The sequence below is a fragment of the Pongo pygmaeus genome, chromosome 11 (genome assembly GCF_028885625.2).
Source record: "Pongo pygmaeus isolate AG05252 chromosome 11, NHGRI_mPonPyg2-v2.0_pri, whole genome shotgun sequence".
In the NCBI taxonomy this organism is placed as follows: domain Eukaryota; kingdom Metazoa; phylum Chordata; class Mammalia; order Primates; family Hominidae; genus Pongo; species Pongo pygmaeus.
This window is the reverse complement of record NC_072384.2, coordinates 59,265,581-59,281,413: the sequence shown is the minus strand read 5'-3', so window position 1 is coordinate 59,281,413 and position 15,833 is coordinate 59,265,581. Positions and strand designations below refer to the sequence as shown.

Here is a 15,833-nt window from a genome sequence, read left to right as displayed (position 1 = left end):
CCCAGCTACACGGAACGCTGAGGTGGGAGGATCCCTTGAGCCCAGGAGGCAGAGGCTGCAGTGAGCTGAGATCGCACCACTGCACTCCAGCCTGGACGACAGTACAAGATCTTGTCTCAAAAAAAAAAAAAAAAAAGCAGAACTTAAAACATAAAATTGCTATATATTTATATAGATGAAATCACTAAGATTTTTACCTATATACAAACCTAACAGAATATGGAAGCTTACTGCTTTGTACTTCTTTATTCACTGGAATTAAGTAAAATTCTCTTCTTTCCATTTTGGCCAGTGAAATCAACTCTTGCAGGGTTACTTTTGCTTATAATACTAACCAATTAAATTCTAGAGCCTAGGCTTAAAAATGCACGTCTTTATAATAAACAGAAAGAGACTAAGATAGAGGTGAAGGAGATGTCCCTTTAGAGCAGTAGAGGAAGAGTTATGGTTCTATTTCATTGAACTACCTCAAAGAATCTACTTTGATGAGGTGTTAAATTAAGAACATTCATAAGAATGTCGATCTCGTTTTCCTGTGCAATATGAAAACTTGTGTGAATATTTATAAGCTAGCAACTTGTTTTTCTCTTCTCTGTTCTTGGAGGTATAATTTGAACAACAGGGCCTTGTAAAAGTCTTAAGACTTTTGAAATTGTTAAATACTGCAAAGATAACCTTCAAAGACAAGTGTGTAATCCTGATTGGCTGTCTTCTAGATAGTTTGTTGCCTTGGTAATAACACTAATTTACATGTCTGAATTCCTAAACAACCTAAAAACTTGTATCTTTGCTCTGTAAAGTCAGAAGAGAATCATTGGCACATTTCTCTTTTCCCGTATGAATAATGGAGAGAAACAAATTCCTGTTACACTGGTTGATTTCTTATTTTAATAAAGATTTAACAAAGGAAATTGCCTTTGTGTGTGTGTGAAAATTTAGTATCTAATATCCTTATCTTTGGGAATTTATGTAATTCTTTTTCTCAAGTTATTTAACAGTGTTCTTCTTTTTTCTACATAGACTGTCCTTCATCTACTTGGATTCAGTTCCAAGACAGTTGTTACATTTTTCTCCAAGAAGCCATCAAAGTAGAAAGCATAGAGGACGTCAGGAATCAGTGTACTGATCATGGTAAAAGGCTTATTCTTTTCTGTTTGTTTTTTCACAAATTAGTAAACAGTGTTCATTAATTTCTTTAAAAATTGATTTTGTCACATCTGACTTTTAACTGGGTCCTGAGATTTAATGTACAACTTTTATTTGACAACACACAAGCTACAGGCAGTGGAATTTGGTATATATTTAATCCTGGAGTTGGAAGACAGTTGTTGGACAATATTGTCCAAAGCAGGGTCTATTTAACATGCATATCCTGTGCCAGGCACTGTGCTTAAACACCTCATATACTTTACCTGGTTTTATCATAACAAACCTATCAAGTAGTGTATTATTATCATTTTATTGAGAGATGAAATTAACTTCAGTTATTTGTTCAAGCTTACACAGGAAATAATTGACAAAGCCAGGATTTTAACCCAGGTCTGTTGGATTTTAGGCTTAGAGTTCTTAATCACTTAGTTATTCTGCCTGGAAAGTGCTGAAGTCAGATTACATAGGACCATGAAGTAAGACTGTAGTAAAGAAGAGTACATTAAGGAAAAATTATAAAAAGGCTATTTGCTAGACCATACACTGAGTGTTCTCTAGGAAATAGATTTATAACTTCATATTGTAAAATATTTGAAGTAAAAGTGTCTTTTTTTTTTTTTTTTTGAGACAGGATCTTGCTGTGTCCCCCCAAGCTTGAGTGCAGTGGCATGACCATAGCTCACTACAGCCTTGAACTCCTGGGTTCAAGTGATCCTCCCATGGCAGCCCCCTGAATAGACAGGACTACAGACGTGTGCTAGCTATTTTGTCTGTTTGTTTGTAGAGACAGGGTTTCACTATGTTGCCCAGGCTGGTCTGAAACTCTTGGCCTCAAGTGATCCTCTCACCTTGGCCTTCCAAGGTGCTGGGATTACAGGTGTGAGCCACTGCATCCAGCCAAAAAAATGTCTTGTCTTTTCTTTTTTTTTGAGACAGTCTCGCTCTGTCGCCTAGGCTGGAGTGCAGTGGCGTGATCTCGGCTTACTGCAAGCTGCATCTCCCGGGTTCACGCCATTCTCCTGCCTCAGCCTCCCGAGTAGCTGGGATTACCAGCGTCCACCACTAGGCCCGGCTAATTTTTTGTATTTTTAGTAGAGACGGGGTTTCACTGTTAGCCAGGATGGTCTTGATCTCCTGACCTTGTGATCAGGATCAAGCAATTCTCCTGCCTCAGCCTCCCGAGGAGCTGAGATTACAGGGGTGCATCACCACACCTGGCTAATTTTTTGTATTTTTAGTAGAAACAAGGTTTCACCATGTTAACCAGGGTGGTACCAAACTCCTGAGGTCAGGCAATCCACCCGCCTCAGCCTCCCAAAGTGCTGGGATTACAGGCGTGAGCCACCATGCCCAGCCTAAAGGTGCTTTTTATTACTGTTATATTCTTCAACAATAACATTTGGAAGAATGTATCAAATTGTACTAGGGATACCTTAATCAAAGTCATATACATTTATTATAGAAGGAATAAATGTAAACACCAAAGTTATTAATCTTATTAAAGTGCCACATAATACTTAATACATATATGTTGTTTCCCTTTGAAAAAGTCATACATGAACATTGGCTCTGTGAAAACAAGACGAAATTTCCAACATGCCAATATGGTTTTATTTCAAGGCAGTTGAAATAAAATAATAGCAATTTTGCTGGTCTTAGAATATTTTTAAAACAAGTTTTCCCCTGCAGCTATTTTCTTTCCTTTCTTCCTTTTTCTTTCTCTTTTCTTTCTTTCTCTCTCTCTCTTTTCATTCGTTCTTTCTTTCCTTTTTTTTTAATGGAGTCTCAGTCTGTTGCCCAGGCTGGAGTGCAGTGGTGTGATCTCAGCTCATTGCAACCTCTACCTCCTGGGTTCAAGCAATTCTCCTGCCTCAGCCTCCTGAGTAGCTGGGATTACAGGTGGGTGCCACCAGACCCAGCTAATTTTATTTTATTTTATTTTTTTTGGTAGGGACAGGATTTCGTCATGTTGGCGAGGCTGGTCTCAAACTCCTGACCTCAGGTGATCCACCCGCCTCAGCCTCCCAAAGTTCTGGGATTACAGGCATGAGCCACCACACCCGGCCCCTACAACTATTTTCTATCCCTTAAAAAAAATTATGTAAAGTATACTGAGATATAAACATAATTTCAGTGACATAAATCATATTAGAGGCTGAGAGCCAAGACATGTCCCTGTAACCTTATTAGTTTGTATGAACTGTAAGATCAAAGTTTATTGTCCAGCTCTAATATATATAGAAAGTTAAGCAACTATTTATTATTTTTATATACCTAGTGATTTTCACTGATTCTGGAATATGCTGACTTTTTTTCTCTTTAAAATAATTTCAGGAGCGGACATGATAAGCATACATAATGAAGAAGAAAATGCTTTTATACTGGATACTTTGAAAAAGCAATGGAAAGGCCCAGATGATATCCTACTAGGCATGTTTTATGACACAGATGGTAAGTGATATTTACCTCATGGGACATGACTTTGTTCTTCTTTTTTTAATGTAGTAAAACTGATGGCTCTTCAATTCTCTAGTTCAAGTTGATGATTCCTGTGGCCTCCAGGTGTTCAATTTTCAGTGTGCACCTATGATCATACCACAGCTTGTATCTGCATAGCTCAATGAGTTACACAGATGAAAGCCACAGTTGATTCTTGTCTGGATTAAAATGTGACTCTAAGGCTCAGTATTTTTGTAATATAGCATGATCATAAAAGTTAGTATTCGTGTCTGCAACTAATAGGCTAAGGATAGACTAAATTATCACGGTTCTATTATAGAAACGTATTTATCATCACTTTAGACAAATATAAAGTACATATGTAAACATTTTCAAATGAAATGAAATTATTAAGGTTACTACTAATATTTAACTATTTTTCTTGACTTTTTTCCCATGAGAATATTATACGTGTATATATTTTTGCAAAAATTGGATCATCTTCAGAAACCTCTTAAATCGATAGCTTTTGATGATTTGGCTGTACACAGGATATATTCCTCCTAATTTTAATCCTACAACCAGAAGTTTAGACCAGACATACCTTAGTAACTTTCTACCTTTAATCCTACACCCTTTTTGGCTTGAACACCTTTTAAAACTGTCATAATGTTGAAAATATTCCTTAATTGACAGATGCGAGTTTCAAGTGGTTTGATAATTCAAATATGACATTTGATAAGTGGACAGACCAAGATGATGATGAGGATTTAGTTGACACCTGTGCTTTTCTGCACATCAAGACAGGTGAATGGAAAAAAGGAAATTGTGAAGTTTCTTCTGTGGAAGGAACACTATGCAAAACAGCTAGTAAGTATGACCGAAGGTGTTTTTCCATTCTAGAAGGGGCAGAGAAAGTAGGACTGGTTTTAAAATAATTTTGAGATAAGTGTGCCTCAATAAATAGAATAAGGCTAGGCACGGTGGCTCACACCTGCAATCCCAGCACTATGGTAGACTGAGGCGCTGGATTGCTTGAGTGCAGGAGTTCAAGACCAGCTTGAGCAACATGGCAAAAACTCATCTCTACAAAAAATACAAAAATCAGCTGGGCATGGTGGCGTGCACCTGTGGTCCCAAATACATGGGAGCCTGAGGTGGGAGGATCAATTGAGCCTGGGAGGTTGAGGCTCCAGTAAGTCTGAGCAACAGAGCAACACTCTGTCTCAAAAAAAAAAAAAAAAAAATAGAGGGAATAAGACTTCAGAATATATTAATAGGATGGTTTGCTCTTAAGTCTCTTGGAACTCAAATTGTAATTCTCTTACATTTAGGAGGTAAGGCCAGATCACATGAAATAGGCATACTTTTATTCTATCTGCTTAGTGTTTGCAAGAGGTCAAAAATTTCTTGTTCAGAGGAATTATTATAATCTCTTTGCATGCGATTTGAGTGAGCAGAAGTGGTGAAGAGTAATCATGTATAATTCCAGAATTCTCGTGTTACTTTACAAGGAATTAGATTCTCCATAAGAACATCCTTTGTTTAGGCAAACAAAAACTACATCATAGTTTATAATTTATTTGGAATTAAAATGTTTTCTTCTGACCCATCAGAAGGTTTTTTTTTTTTTTTTTTGCGATGGAGTCTCTCTCTGTCGCCCAGGCTGGAGGCGGTGGCGCGATCTTGGCTCACTGCAACCTCTGCCTCCTGGCTTCAAGCGATTCTCCTGCCTCAGCCTCCCGAGTAGCTGGGACTACAGGCACCTGCCACCATGCCCGGCTAATTTTTGTATTTTTTAGTAGAGATGGGGTTTCACCATATTGGCCAGGCTGGTCTCGAACTCCTGACCTTGTGATCTGCCCACCTCGGCCTCCCAAAGTGTTAAGATTACAGGCGTGAGCCACTGTGCCCGTCCCAGAGGTTTTTTAATGAACAGAATTATCCTGGCCCACAAAAGTATTTTGATGTTATTTGTTAAAACACTACACAGTTTGTTATTCTAAGTTTTAGAAAGTAAATGTTTTCTCATTAAAGAAAATTAAATTTTCAAAATGTGGGCTGGGTACAGTGGCTCATGCTTGTAATCCCAGCACTTTTTGAGGCTGAGGCAGCCTGGTCAACATAGCAAGACCACCATCTCTACAAAAAAAGTTTTTATTTTTTTTTAATGTTTCAAAATATGAATTTAGGGTGCTTAAAACATGATATAAGCAACCATTTCCCCATTTTGCATCCTCAGTATTTTCCCCTTCTACTTCAACTGTAAACCAAAACTCCACATCCTGCTTTGATTATTTCCTTTCTTTACATATGGAAGTATGTACATTTCTTTACTTGCTACAGCAGGATCCTTGACTACTATTAGTTTTACAGTGATTATCAAAATGTTTGTCATAGTTTTATGGTAGCAGTATTCAACTTCAAATATTTGTTTTTTAAAAAATTGGTTCTTTTCAGGTTCTGCACCTCAGGGTGCCATTACATAAACAAAGTTTTTAATTAAACTATAACTTCAAAACATCAGAAATAGTGAGTACATCCATACTAAGGTAGTTAGTGTCACAGTTGTTTAATTTTACGACATTTGTTTCCTAGACTCTCCAACCAGAATCCTCTTTTTTCCTTTACCTCATTATTGTCTTTTCCTCAAGATCCCGTATTCTTTTCCACCAACCAAGCTAATGCATGTTGTTAGCCCTCTACATCTTTCTTTAAAAACTAAGTTCAAAACAGACAACAGAGACAATTAATGAGGCAAAGAAATATGGATTTTAAGCTATGAATATATTGATATTAAGCTACTAATAAAAGGGTTTATTTTTAATGATTGTGAACATGTTTAAAGTCAATCCTATAATAAAACATAATTAAATTCTAATTTTTATTTTCTTTTGTATTTTAGTCCCATACAAAAGGAAATATTTATCAGGTAAGTAATGATTTGGTCTTTAAATTTTTCCCACAATTAAAAATATATCAAAATTCTGGCATATTAAAATACTATTACAGATCCCTTTTTAAAATTATGTAATATAAAGTAGAACAATTTTTATAAGAATGTAGAAAGGTCTCTTAGTAATAAGACTCAACATTTTAAATATATTCTACAATATGTAGTTTTGTCTGGCTTCTTTTACTCAGGAATTTTTTTTAGATTCATCTGTGTTGTGCACATTCACTGAGTTTTTTCCCTAAGCTTCATAATACTTTATAAATATATCATATATTGTCCATTCTCTTGTTTATGGATATTTGGATCACTTCTAGTTTCAAACTAATTTGAATAGAGCTGCCTATGAACATTCTCCTATATCTTCTTTTGGACTTATGTTCTCATTTTCTTTGAGTATATTCTAGAAAGTAGAAAGATGGGTCATAGGGCAAATATATATATTTAGATTTATTAGAAACCACCAAATAATTTTTCAAAATGCTTAAATCATGTTACTACTGGCAGTGTGTCCAAGCTCCATTTGCTCTATGTTCATCCCATGATGGTATTGTCAATTTCTTTATTTTTAGCCATTCAGATCAGGTGTGTAGTGATCTTCTTGTGGCTTTAATTTTAATTTACCTGATAATGATGTTGAGCACCTTTCAGATGATTATTCATTTGTATGTCTTTTGTGAAAAGGCTTTTACCCATTTGCGGAGTGCAGTGGTGTGAGCTTGACTCACTGCAGTCTCGACCTCCTGGGCTCAAGCGATTCTTCCACCTCAGCCTCCCAAGTAGCTGGGACTACAGGTGTAGGCCACCATGCCCAGCTAACTTTTTTTGTACAGATGGAGTTTCACCATGTTACCCAGGCTCGTCTCAAACTCCTGGGTTCAAACAATCCACCCACCTCAGCCTCCCAAAGTGCTGAGATTACAGGCGTTGGGCCGCCATGCCCAGCTACCCATACTTTTTTTTTAGTTGCCTATATTTTTGGTAGGAATTTTTAAAACAAATTTTGTTTCTTTAAATTTGGATATGGGCCGGGCTAAATAATACAAAACTTAGCCAGGCGCAGTGGCGGGCGCCTGTAATCCCAGCTACTTGGGAGGTTGAGGCAGGGAGAATTGCATGAACTTGGGAGGCGGAGGTTGCAGTGAGCCGAGATCACGCCACTGCCCTCCAGCCTCAGCGACAGAGTGACTCCATCTCAAAAAAAAAAAAAAAAAAAAAAAAAAAATTGGATGTGAGTCCTTTGCCAGTCTTCTATTTGGGGGTTACTATGATAGAACTATGACGGAGGAGAAGAAAAGAAGTGTTGAGTTTGTGTGTATACAGGAATTACATCCTCATTAATCTATAGGAAGAAGACAGTAAATAACAAGCATTAGTGTGGATATGCAGCAATTGGAATTCTTGTGGTAGGAATGTAAGATGGTGCAGCCTCTGTGAAAAACAGTGTGGTGGTTCTTCAAAAAAATTAAAAGAATTACTATATGATCCAGCAATTCCACTTCTAAGTATGTATCCCAAATAACTGAAAGCAAGGACTCTTTAATATCCGTACACCCATCTGTTTGATATTTGTGTATCTATGTTCATAGCATCATTTGCCATAGCCAAAAGGTGTAAGCAACCCAAGTGTCCACTGATGAAGGGATAAACAAAATGTAATCTGCACATACAATTATCATTTAGCCTTAAAAGAGAAGAAAATTCTGACATGTGCTACAACATGCATAAACCTGAAGGACATTAGGCTAAACAAAATAAGCCAGGCACAGGCCAGGTGCAGTGGCTCACGCCTGTAATCCCAGCACTTTGGGAGGCTGAGACCGGTGGATCACCTGAGGTCAGGAGTTTGAGACCAGCCTGGCTAACATGGTGAAATCCCAACTCTACTTAAAAAAAAAAAAAAAAAGTTGAAACCCGGAGGCAGAGGCTGCAGTGAACCGAGATCGCTCCACTGCACTCCAGCCTGGGCGAGACAGAGCAAGCCTCCATCTAAAACAAAACAAAACAAAACAAAAACAAAAACAAAAAAAAAAAAAGAAAAGAAAAAAAAAATAGGCCAGTCACAAAAGGTCAAGTTCTGTATACTTCTTAGACTACAGTATGAAGTACCTAAAGTAGTCAACCTCACCAAGAAACTCTTTGCCAAGGGTTAGGTCAGGAAGAAATGGGAGTTTAATAGGTACAGTTTTCATCTTACAAAATGAGTTGTTCTGTGAATGGATGGTGGTGATGTAGCACAATGAAGTGAATGTACTTAATGCTGCTGCTCACCTAAGATAGTATTTGTTACATGTATTTCTTTAAATTACATTTAAAAAAAATCAAGTAGTGGAAGCATGTTATTTAGACATGGAGATAAATAGCTGAAGCAACAAGAGTAGTTAACTTTAAGGAATGGATGTTCAGGTGAGTAGTAGTGGAGCAGGAGCACAGTATTTTCACTACGTATCTTCTAGAACTATACTTTTAAGCTATGTAAATGTATTACTTTGGAAAAAATAAAGATACACATAAGTTGGAACATTGAGAAAAAAATAGGTCTGTGGCTTCAAAAACACGAATAGTTGAAAGATCTGGCAACATATGGTCTTCAGACTACAAGAAAAGTAATCTCTGAATTCATTACATGTATGCATGTATATATGTGTATGTAAATCTATATTAAATATGTGTGTATAATTTAGTGAGTAAATACTATGTGTCAGGCTTTCTCCTAAAGTTAGACATTGAAGACAGCAATGAACAAAACAAAAGCCTCTGCTCTCAAGCATACATTCTAGTGGGAAGGGTAAAACAAAAATATGTGAGATGGTGACATATCCTATAGGGAAAACAGGCAGATAAGGATGAATTCCAGTGCAAGAAGGGAGGTGTTGTACTTTATTTTTATTTTTAGTATGGTGGCCAGGGAAGGTCTCATTTGATAAGGCCATGATTTTGCAGAATGAAGACCTAAAGTCAAAGTGAAAGCCTGTCATGTAGATAGGGATTAGGCTTAGTCTGACTTTACGGAGTAACAGTAGAGAACATGGAGTTGAAGCAGCAAGGAAACAACCCAACAGTTAAGTGTAGCTGCCATCTTGGCAAACACGGAGTTCCCCTTCATACCAAGTGTAAGCTGGAAGACTCCCTTGGGAAGAATACTTTCAACAGAATTAAGGTGTCCATAGTCAGATGCACCTAATGTGGCAAGCAGACAGGAAAGGTCAAGTTAGTCCAAGCTAGGTTCAGCAAAGGTTACTGGAGAGGATGCAGGAGTTAAATCTTTAAGGATAAGTAGACATCAGGCAGGAGACAGAGGACAAGTTATCTGAGGTGACAAATCAGGACCAAGGTGAAGGGCTGAATTTTTGCTGTCACTTACTAAATGGACTTGGGCAAGTCATTTAAACCCTGTGCCTCAGAATTAAATGCACAGTTGGCACTCAAACTAACCTGAGGCTACAGCCCAACAAAATGTTTCACGTAGTTTTTGAGGTGGATTATGTATAGTTCGGGCCTCAGATGATCAGTGTTAGAACTAGGCATTAAAGTAGCAGTCAGATAAATAGGAAACAGAAGAAAAATGTGTAGTCTTGATAATTAATAGAGAGGAAGTCTATAAATTTCCAGATTGGATGACTGGACAGTGGCTATTTATTTGCAGGAATTCAGGTTAGAAGAGATTTGGGAGTAAAGTGGGGCTACACACACATATTTATCTATGGATTTACATAAAAGACTTGAATGGTTGAGATCAACCATGGAAAGCTTTGAGTCCACAAAGATGACTAGGAAGCAGTCGTCTGAAAAATAAGAGAGAGCAGTCAGGGAAGCCAAGTGAGTAGGATATAACTTCAGGCTGGACGGCTAACAATCTAGTTGCCTCAGAATGAACTAAAACATCCACGTGTTTAAGCATGTAGTCATAAAGAGATCATTGGTGACCTTTGCCACAGAAATTTCTGAAGAAATGTTGAGAAAATGGATTAAATGGGCTTAAATGACAGAGTGAAAGCTTGTTTCGGTGTTTGCTGTTTCCTCAAGTAAGGAACATTGTTAGGCTAAAAAGTATTTTTCCTAAATTTTGTTTCTTTAAAAAAAGCAGGATTTCATGGTAAATAGCTATTATACGCTGTCAAGCAAGCAATGGACTTTTCCTTTAATTAATAAGGTAGATAATAGATTTCCTAATGTAAAACTATCCTAACCTCCAGATATAAACTACACATTGTTTTAATACACTGCTCATCAGTTGCCTTGACAATTGACTTTGTCACACATTTTAGTAGTATGCAGCTAGCTAACTAAAACCCCTGGAGGCAACTTTGGCTAAAGGTCACTTGCAGAATGTGAAAAGCAGCATATATACTTACTGTGTCTCGCCCATGTTGGATGCTGTCCAGTTCTTAGGATACCAGGTCTTTTAAAGCTGTATGATTGAGTCTGTAAATATTTCTCAATTACTATGATCTTTCAGACTTTTCTATATTACTATCATGTAATTCCTATTTAAAGTAGATGCTACTGATTATGAAGCTATTATTGTACAATCAATAGTAGACTGAAATAAAGTGTGTTCATATTGGTAAAGTTAAGGTTCTACACTGAAAATGGACTATTGTTAATTTTAATAAAACTAACTACGGGGCTGGGCACAGTGGCTCACACCTGTAATCCCAGCACTTTGGGAGGCCGAGGGGGGCACATCACTTGAGGCCAGGGGTTTCAGACCAATCTGGGCAACATGGCAAAACTGTCTCTACTAAAAATACAAAAATTAGCTAGACATCATGGCGTGCGCCTGTAATCTCAGCTACCTGGGCTGACACATGAGAATCCCTGGCACCCAGAAGGCGGAGGCTGCCGTAGCCAAAAACTATGGAAGAAGAACCCCATTTGAACTCAGTTTACAGAATTCTTGGCTTTTTTTCATTTTAATGTCTTTAATAAAATACCACCACCAAATCCACCCTCACACCTTACCAAATCTTTACTACCAAATTTTATTTCAGGATTAAAAAGATAATTCACTTGGGGCCATTTCCTCACTCCTCCCAAAAAATCCTGTCAATATTTGAAAAGTATCAATGGCTCTCCCTCACTTTAACAAATAATTTGGCCAAATTTCTCTCACTAATCTTAAATTCTTCCAGGTCTCATTTTAACAAGCACCAGTTGACATAATGGGTATTATGAATATATTTAATAATAAAAAATCTGTCAAAATAATTCTGAAAAATTTTCACATTCTTTAGAGTCTATTACTATACATAATACAAGTACCTGCCCAAAAGTATGTTCGTTCTCCTAAACCAAGTTATTTTCCTCAATTTATTAAACTGGATTCTTATAGAACGATTACAAGGGTTTGAATAGGCAAGAACTGCAAAGTTGTGCATACTTACAGAAATTTAGGGAAACACACAAAGAATGAATGAATGCAAAGACACACAAAACAAGGCACTTTACTGCAGGTCTTGGTGTTTTTTCAGTTAAACAAATCTTAAATCCCCAAAGCCAGGTGAACCATTAAACCTCAATAATGTAACACATTATCTAAATACTAGAATTCCTAAAGGGAACAGTAGGTCTGAATTTGTAGTCTTAGATCAGAAAGTAAAGCGAAGGAAGACAAACTGGAGCATGGTATACTTGGGTGATTTCCACTTTGGGATCTTCAGTAGAGTGGAGAAGTGCACAATTTCCTAGAAAATTTGAGTACTATTCTTCAGGCTAAGAAATACAAATCTTGTTAGTAACAAATGTGAAATTTTTGGTTTTCTCATCAGTGTGGGAAATTCTCAACACAGAGAAATGTTTACACAAAACTACAGTTGTGCTCACCAAAATACACTTGCCAACTTGTGTACCCTAATCTCCCAAATATTCTTTTGTCTTTTCCTTTTCAGATAACCACATTTTAATATCAGCATTGGTGATTGCTAGCACGGTAATTTTGACAGTTTTGGGAGCAATCATTTGGTTCCTGTACAAAAAACATTCTGATTCTCCTTTCACCACAGTTTTTTCAACTGCACCCCAATCACCTTATAATGAAGACTGTGTTTTGGTAGTTGGAGAAGAAAATGAATATCCTGTTCAATTTGACTAAGTTTTTGGTAATCCTGCACTAAGACATCAACAAATGCCCTGGCAGAGATAACTTGGGAAAGATTTTAATATAAAATTTGACATTGGATATTAGAGCTTTAATGGTATTCCTTATTCCAGTAACATTTTTATGTACTCATCTGTTGTGAAGAGTCTTTAGGTTCATTAAAAAAACAGGTTTTAGAAATGATCTTAGATCTAACAAACATAGTGATTTTAAGCATCCTGTCAAAGGCAGAATCTGTGACTTGAATGAAGGAAAGCTTAAAGCCCAAGAAGCAGATAAAAATAAAAGCCCAGCCTATTTGTCTTGCCTGCTGTATCTTCCCTTCTATTTAGTTGACCCACTTCAGTTTATACGTTTATTAGTAAACATGAAATGGGGAATAAGTTATTTTAAGTACATCCCATACATTTAAATATCTTTGATAATTGTTTTTTGGCAGATAATTCCTCTAGAATGTGTATCTCCTTTTATGATTTAGATGAAGAAAATTTGACAACTTTTAACACTCCACACCAATTTTAGTTTCATTACTTTTACACACACCATTTTATCACAAATGACTCAAGTTTTAATGAATGTTTATAAATCTTTTGAAACAAAATATGATCGCTGTGTCCAGGATGGCATACAGAAAGCTTGCAATTAGGTTAACACACTTACATATTATAGTGCCCCTTTAAGGATTTCTCTCTTGCCACGATACCGTTCTTACCTTCCCCTATACAAGATATATCTCATTCTCCTCAAGCACTTATAAATTTTTCCTTCAATGACATGAAAACTGTGTAAGCAAAAACTGAAGAAAAACACTAAGTACAACTGTAGTGACAATGATCAAAGTTTTCAGTGCATTTATTGTACATTTTAAGAAAAAGGTGAAAATCATTTGGGGAGTAAAAAAATGAAAAAGCTGAAACGAGTGATTTTCCTCACCATCATCAATAAACCAAAAACAGGAAAGATAAAGAATGTATAAATTTCATGTAAATCAGTCATGTATCACTTATCAATGGGGATACGTTCTAAGAAATGCATAGTTAGGAAATCTTGTGTGAAAATCAGCTTGTATTTACACAAACCCAGATGGTAGAGCCTATTTTGTCCCAAACCTACACAGCATGTTACTGTGCTGAATACTGCAGACAACTGTAACACAATATTTGTGTATCTAAATATAGAAAAGGTACAGTAAAAATATGGTCTACTAAGGAAACACTGTTCTATATGTGGTCCATTACTGACTGAAGTATACTGTCTGTCTAGAAGTCTGAAGCTCAAAGAAAAGTAATCCCTCTTCTGAATCCACACCCCATCAATTATCTTACTTTCTTATGGGGAGATATACTATCTCACTAGCTTGACTAATGGCAACAAAGTCCTAGCTTATGTAATCTCCTTTTATTGACCACATGAATCGAAAACACTCATCACAATTAACGGCACTATCATTAATAAGACATGAGTAACTAAAAAGTGACAGAAAACTATTAACAGTGCGGCTACATGGTACTGAAAATGCAGGCATTACACCAGCTGTTACACAAGCACAAGCATGCTCTTTAAGAGCTTTACATTTCTGAGATTTTGTGTAGTGATTGAGATGTCTATTTTATTATTGATGATAGACTATTACTAATGTCAATATTGAACACTACCCTGGAATTCCTGCCTGGTTTTCCTAACCAAATTGTACCTCTCCTTGAAGAACTACAGGCACAGTAAAAAAATATGGCGTATTACGTGAACTAAAAGAGTTCTAACGGAGTTCTTAAAGGAGTGGTAGAATTTGGGTAGGAAAATTTGGGTAGAAAAGTGATTAAGTCCAACCTAAAACCAACAGCCTCAAACGTCTACAACTACAATATCCAATGTCCAATGAGCCACTAGCCACATGAGGCTATTTAAGTAAATTTAGTTTAAAATCCAGTTTCCCAATTACATTAGCCACATTGTCAAGTGTTCAAATCACAGGTGGTTAGTGGCTACTGTACTGGGCAATATACATTATAGAACATTTTCATTATAGGAAGTTTTATTGGGCAGTGCTGCTCTTAAATCCTACCTTCCACTCAACTCCCATACAACTAACTTTCTTTTGTACATTTTGATACTTTCTACCTAATGGCAGCTCTTCCAAAATAGCTGTTTTAAACTATGATTTAATTTTCAATATTTGGTTTCATTTTTCAACAGGCCAAGAGGCCTCTGGTAATGAAGTGCTATATATATATGACGGAGTCTCACTGTGTTGCCTAGGCTAGAGTGCAGTGGCTCTATCTTGGCTCTCTCCAATCTCTGCCTTGCAGGTTTTCAAGCAATTCTCCTGCCTCAGCCTCCTTAGTAGCTGGGACCACAGACATCTGCCACCACACCCAGCTAACTTTTTGTATTTTTGGTAGAGACGGGGTTTCGCCATATTGACTGGGCTAGTCTCAAACTCCTGACCTCAAGTGATCCACCCACCTTGGTCTCCCAAAGTGCTGGGATTACATGCGTGAGCCACCACACTTGGCCTACATTTTTTCTTTATATACCAGAACATCTATAACAGGCACCTTATCTACTCATTAGTCAAGAGATAACTGGATTACACAGGCAGGCTTGTTTACTACATTCAGAATGTAGAAACTGCTTTCTCCAACATCTTGGTTCTAGCTAGTAATAACAATATAATTCTTTGGCAGATATTTAGAATAACATTTTAAACTACATTTTCTTAGAAAATTGCATTCTTGTAGTGAGCAGTGTATGGTCTCTTTTGTTCAGAATTTAAAACTGATAACCAATGAAAGCCTTTTCTCTTATTCCTCTACTGTCATTTACATGATAATCTGAAGCGAATATGACAATATTTAAATACTAAGTGGTACTAGGGAACTACAAGAATACTGTAAAGCTTAAGCCATTGTTATCACTGTCATTTAATATTTAATAACAAAACTATACAGAATTATCTTATATGCATACCAATGAATGTTTTGTACTATCTAGTTAAATTTTTTAAATAAAGTTTTATGGGTTAAGCAGAAGACAACTGTCATACTGAATTTTATTAAAAGTATATATACTTCAAATTCAAAGCATCCCTTAGGACCCACAGAATATATTAAAACTACCACCCTTAAATTTTATATTTTTGCTTTAAGACAGACAATGCAAAGATAACTGGCAAGAGGTGAGCAAATGTTTTAG

The 15,833-nt window shown here is 36.7% G+C and overlaps 1 protein-coding gene across 1 annotated transcript in view; it reads left to right on the top strand.

Annotated features, from left to right (window-relative positions):
* Positions 1 to 15,670, top strand: part of CD302 (CD302 molecule) — a 31,932-nt gene extending 16,262 nt beyond the window's left edge. The window contains exons 2-6 of the mRNA XM_054477973.2: positions 1,021 to 1,131; positions 3,484 to 3,600; positions 4,285 to 4,458; positions 6,494 to 6,520; positions 12,433 to 15,670. Of these exons, the coding sequence (XP_054333948.1) occupies positions 1,021 to 1,131; positions 3,484 to 3,600; positions 4,285 to 4,458; positions 6,494 to 6,520; positions 12,433 to 12,635 (632 nt within the window). The 3' untranslated portion in view covers positions 12,636 to 15,670. The remainder of the gene's footprint in view (positions 1 to 1,020; positions 1,132 to 3,483; positions 3,601 to 4,284; positions 4,459 to 6,493; positions 6,521 to 12,432) is intronic.
* Positions 15,671 to 15,833: the final 163 nt, after the last annotated feature.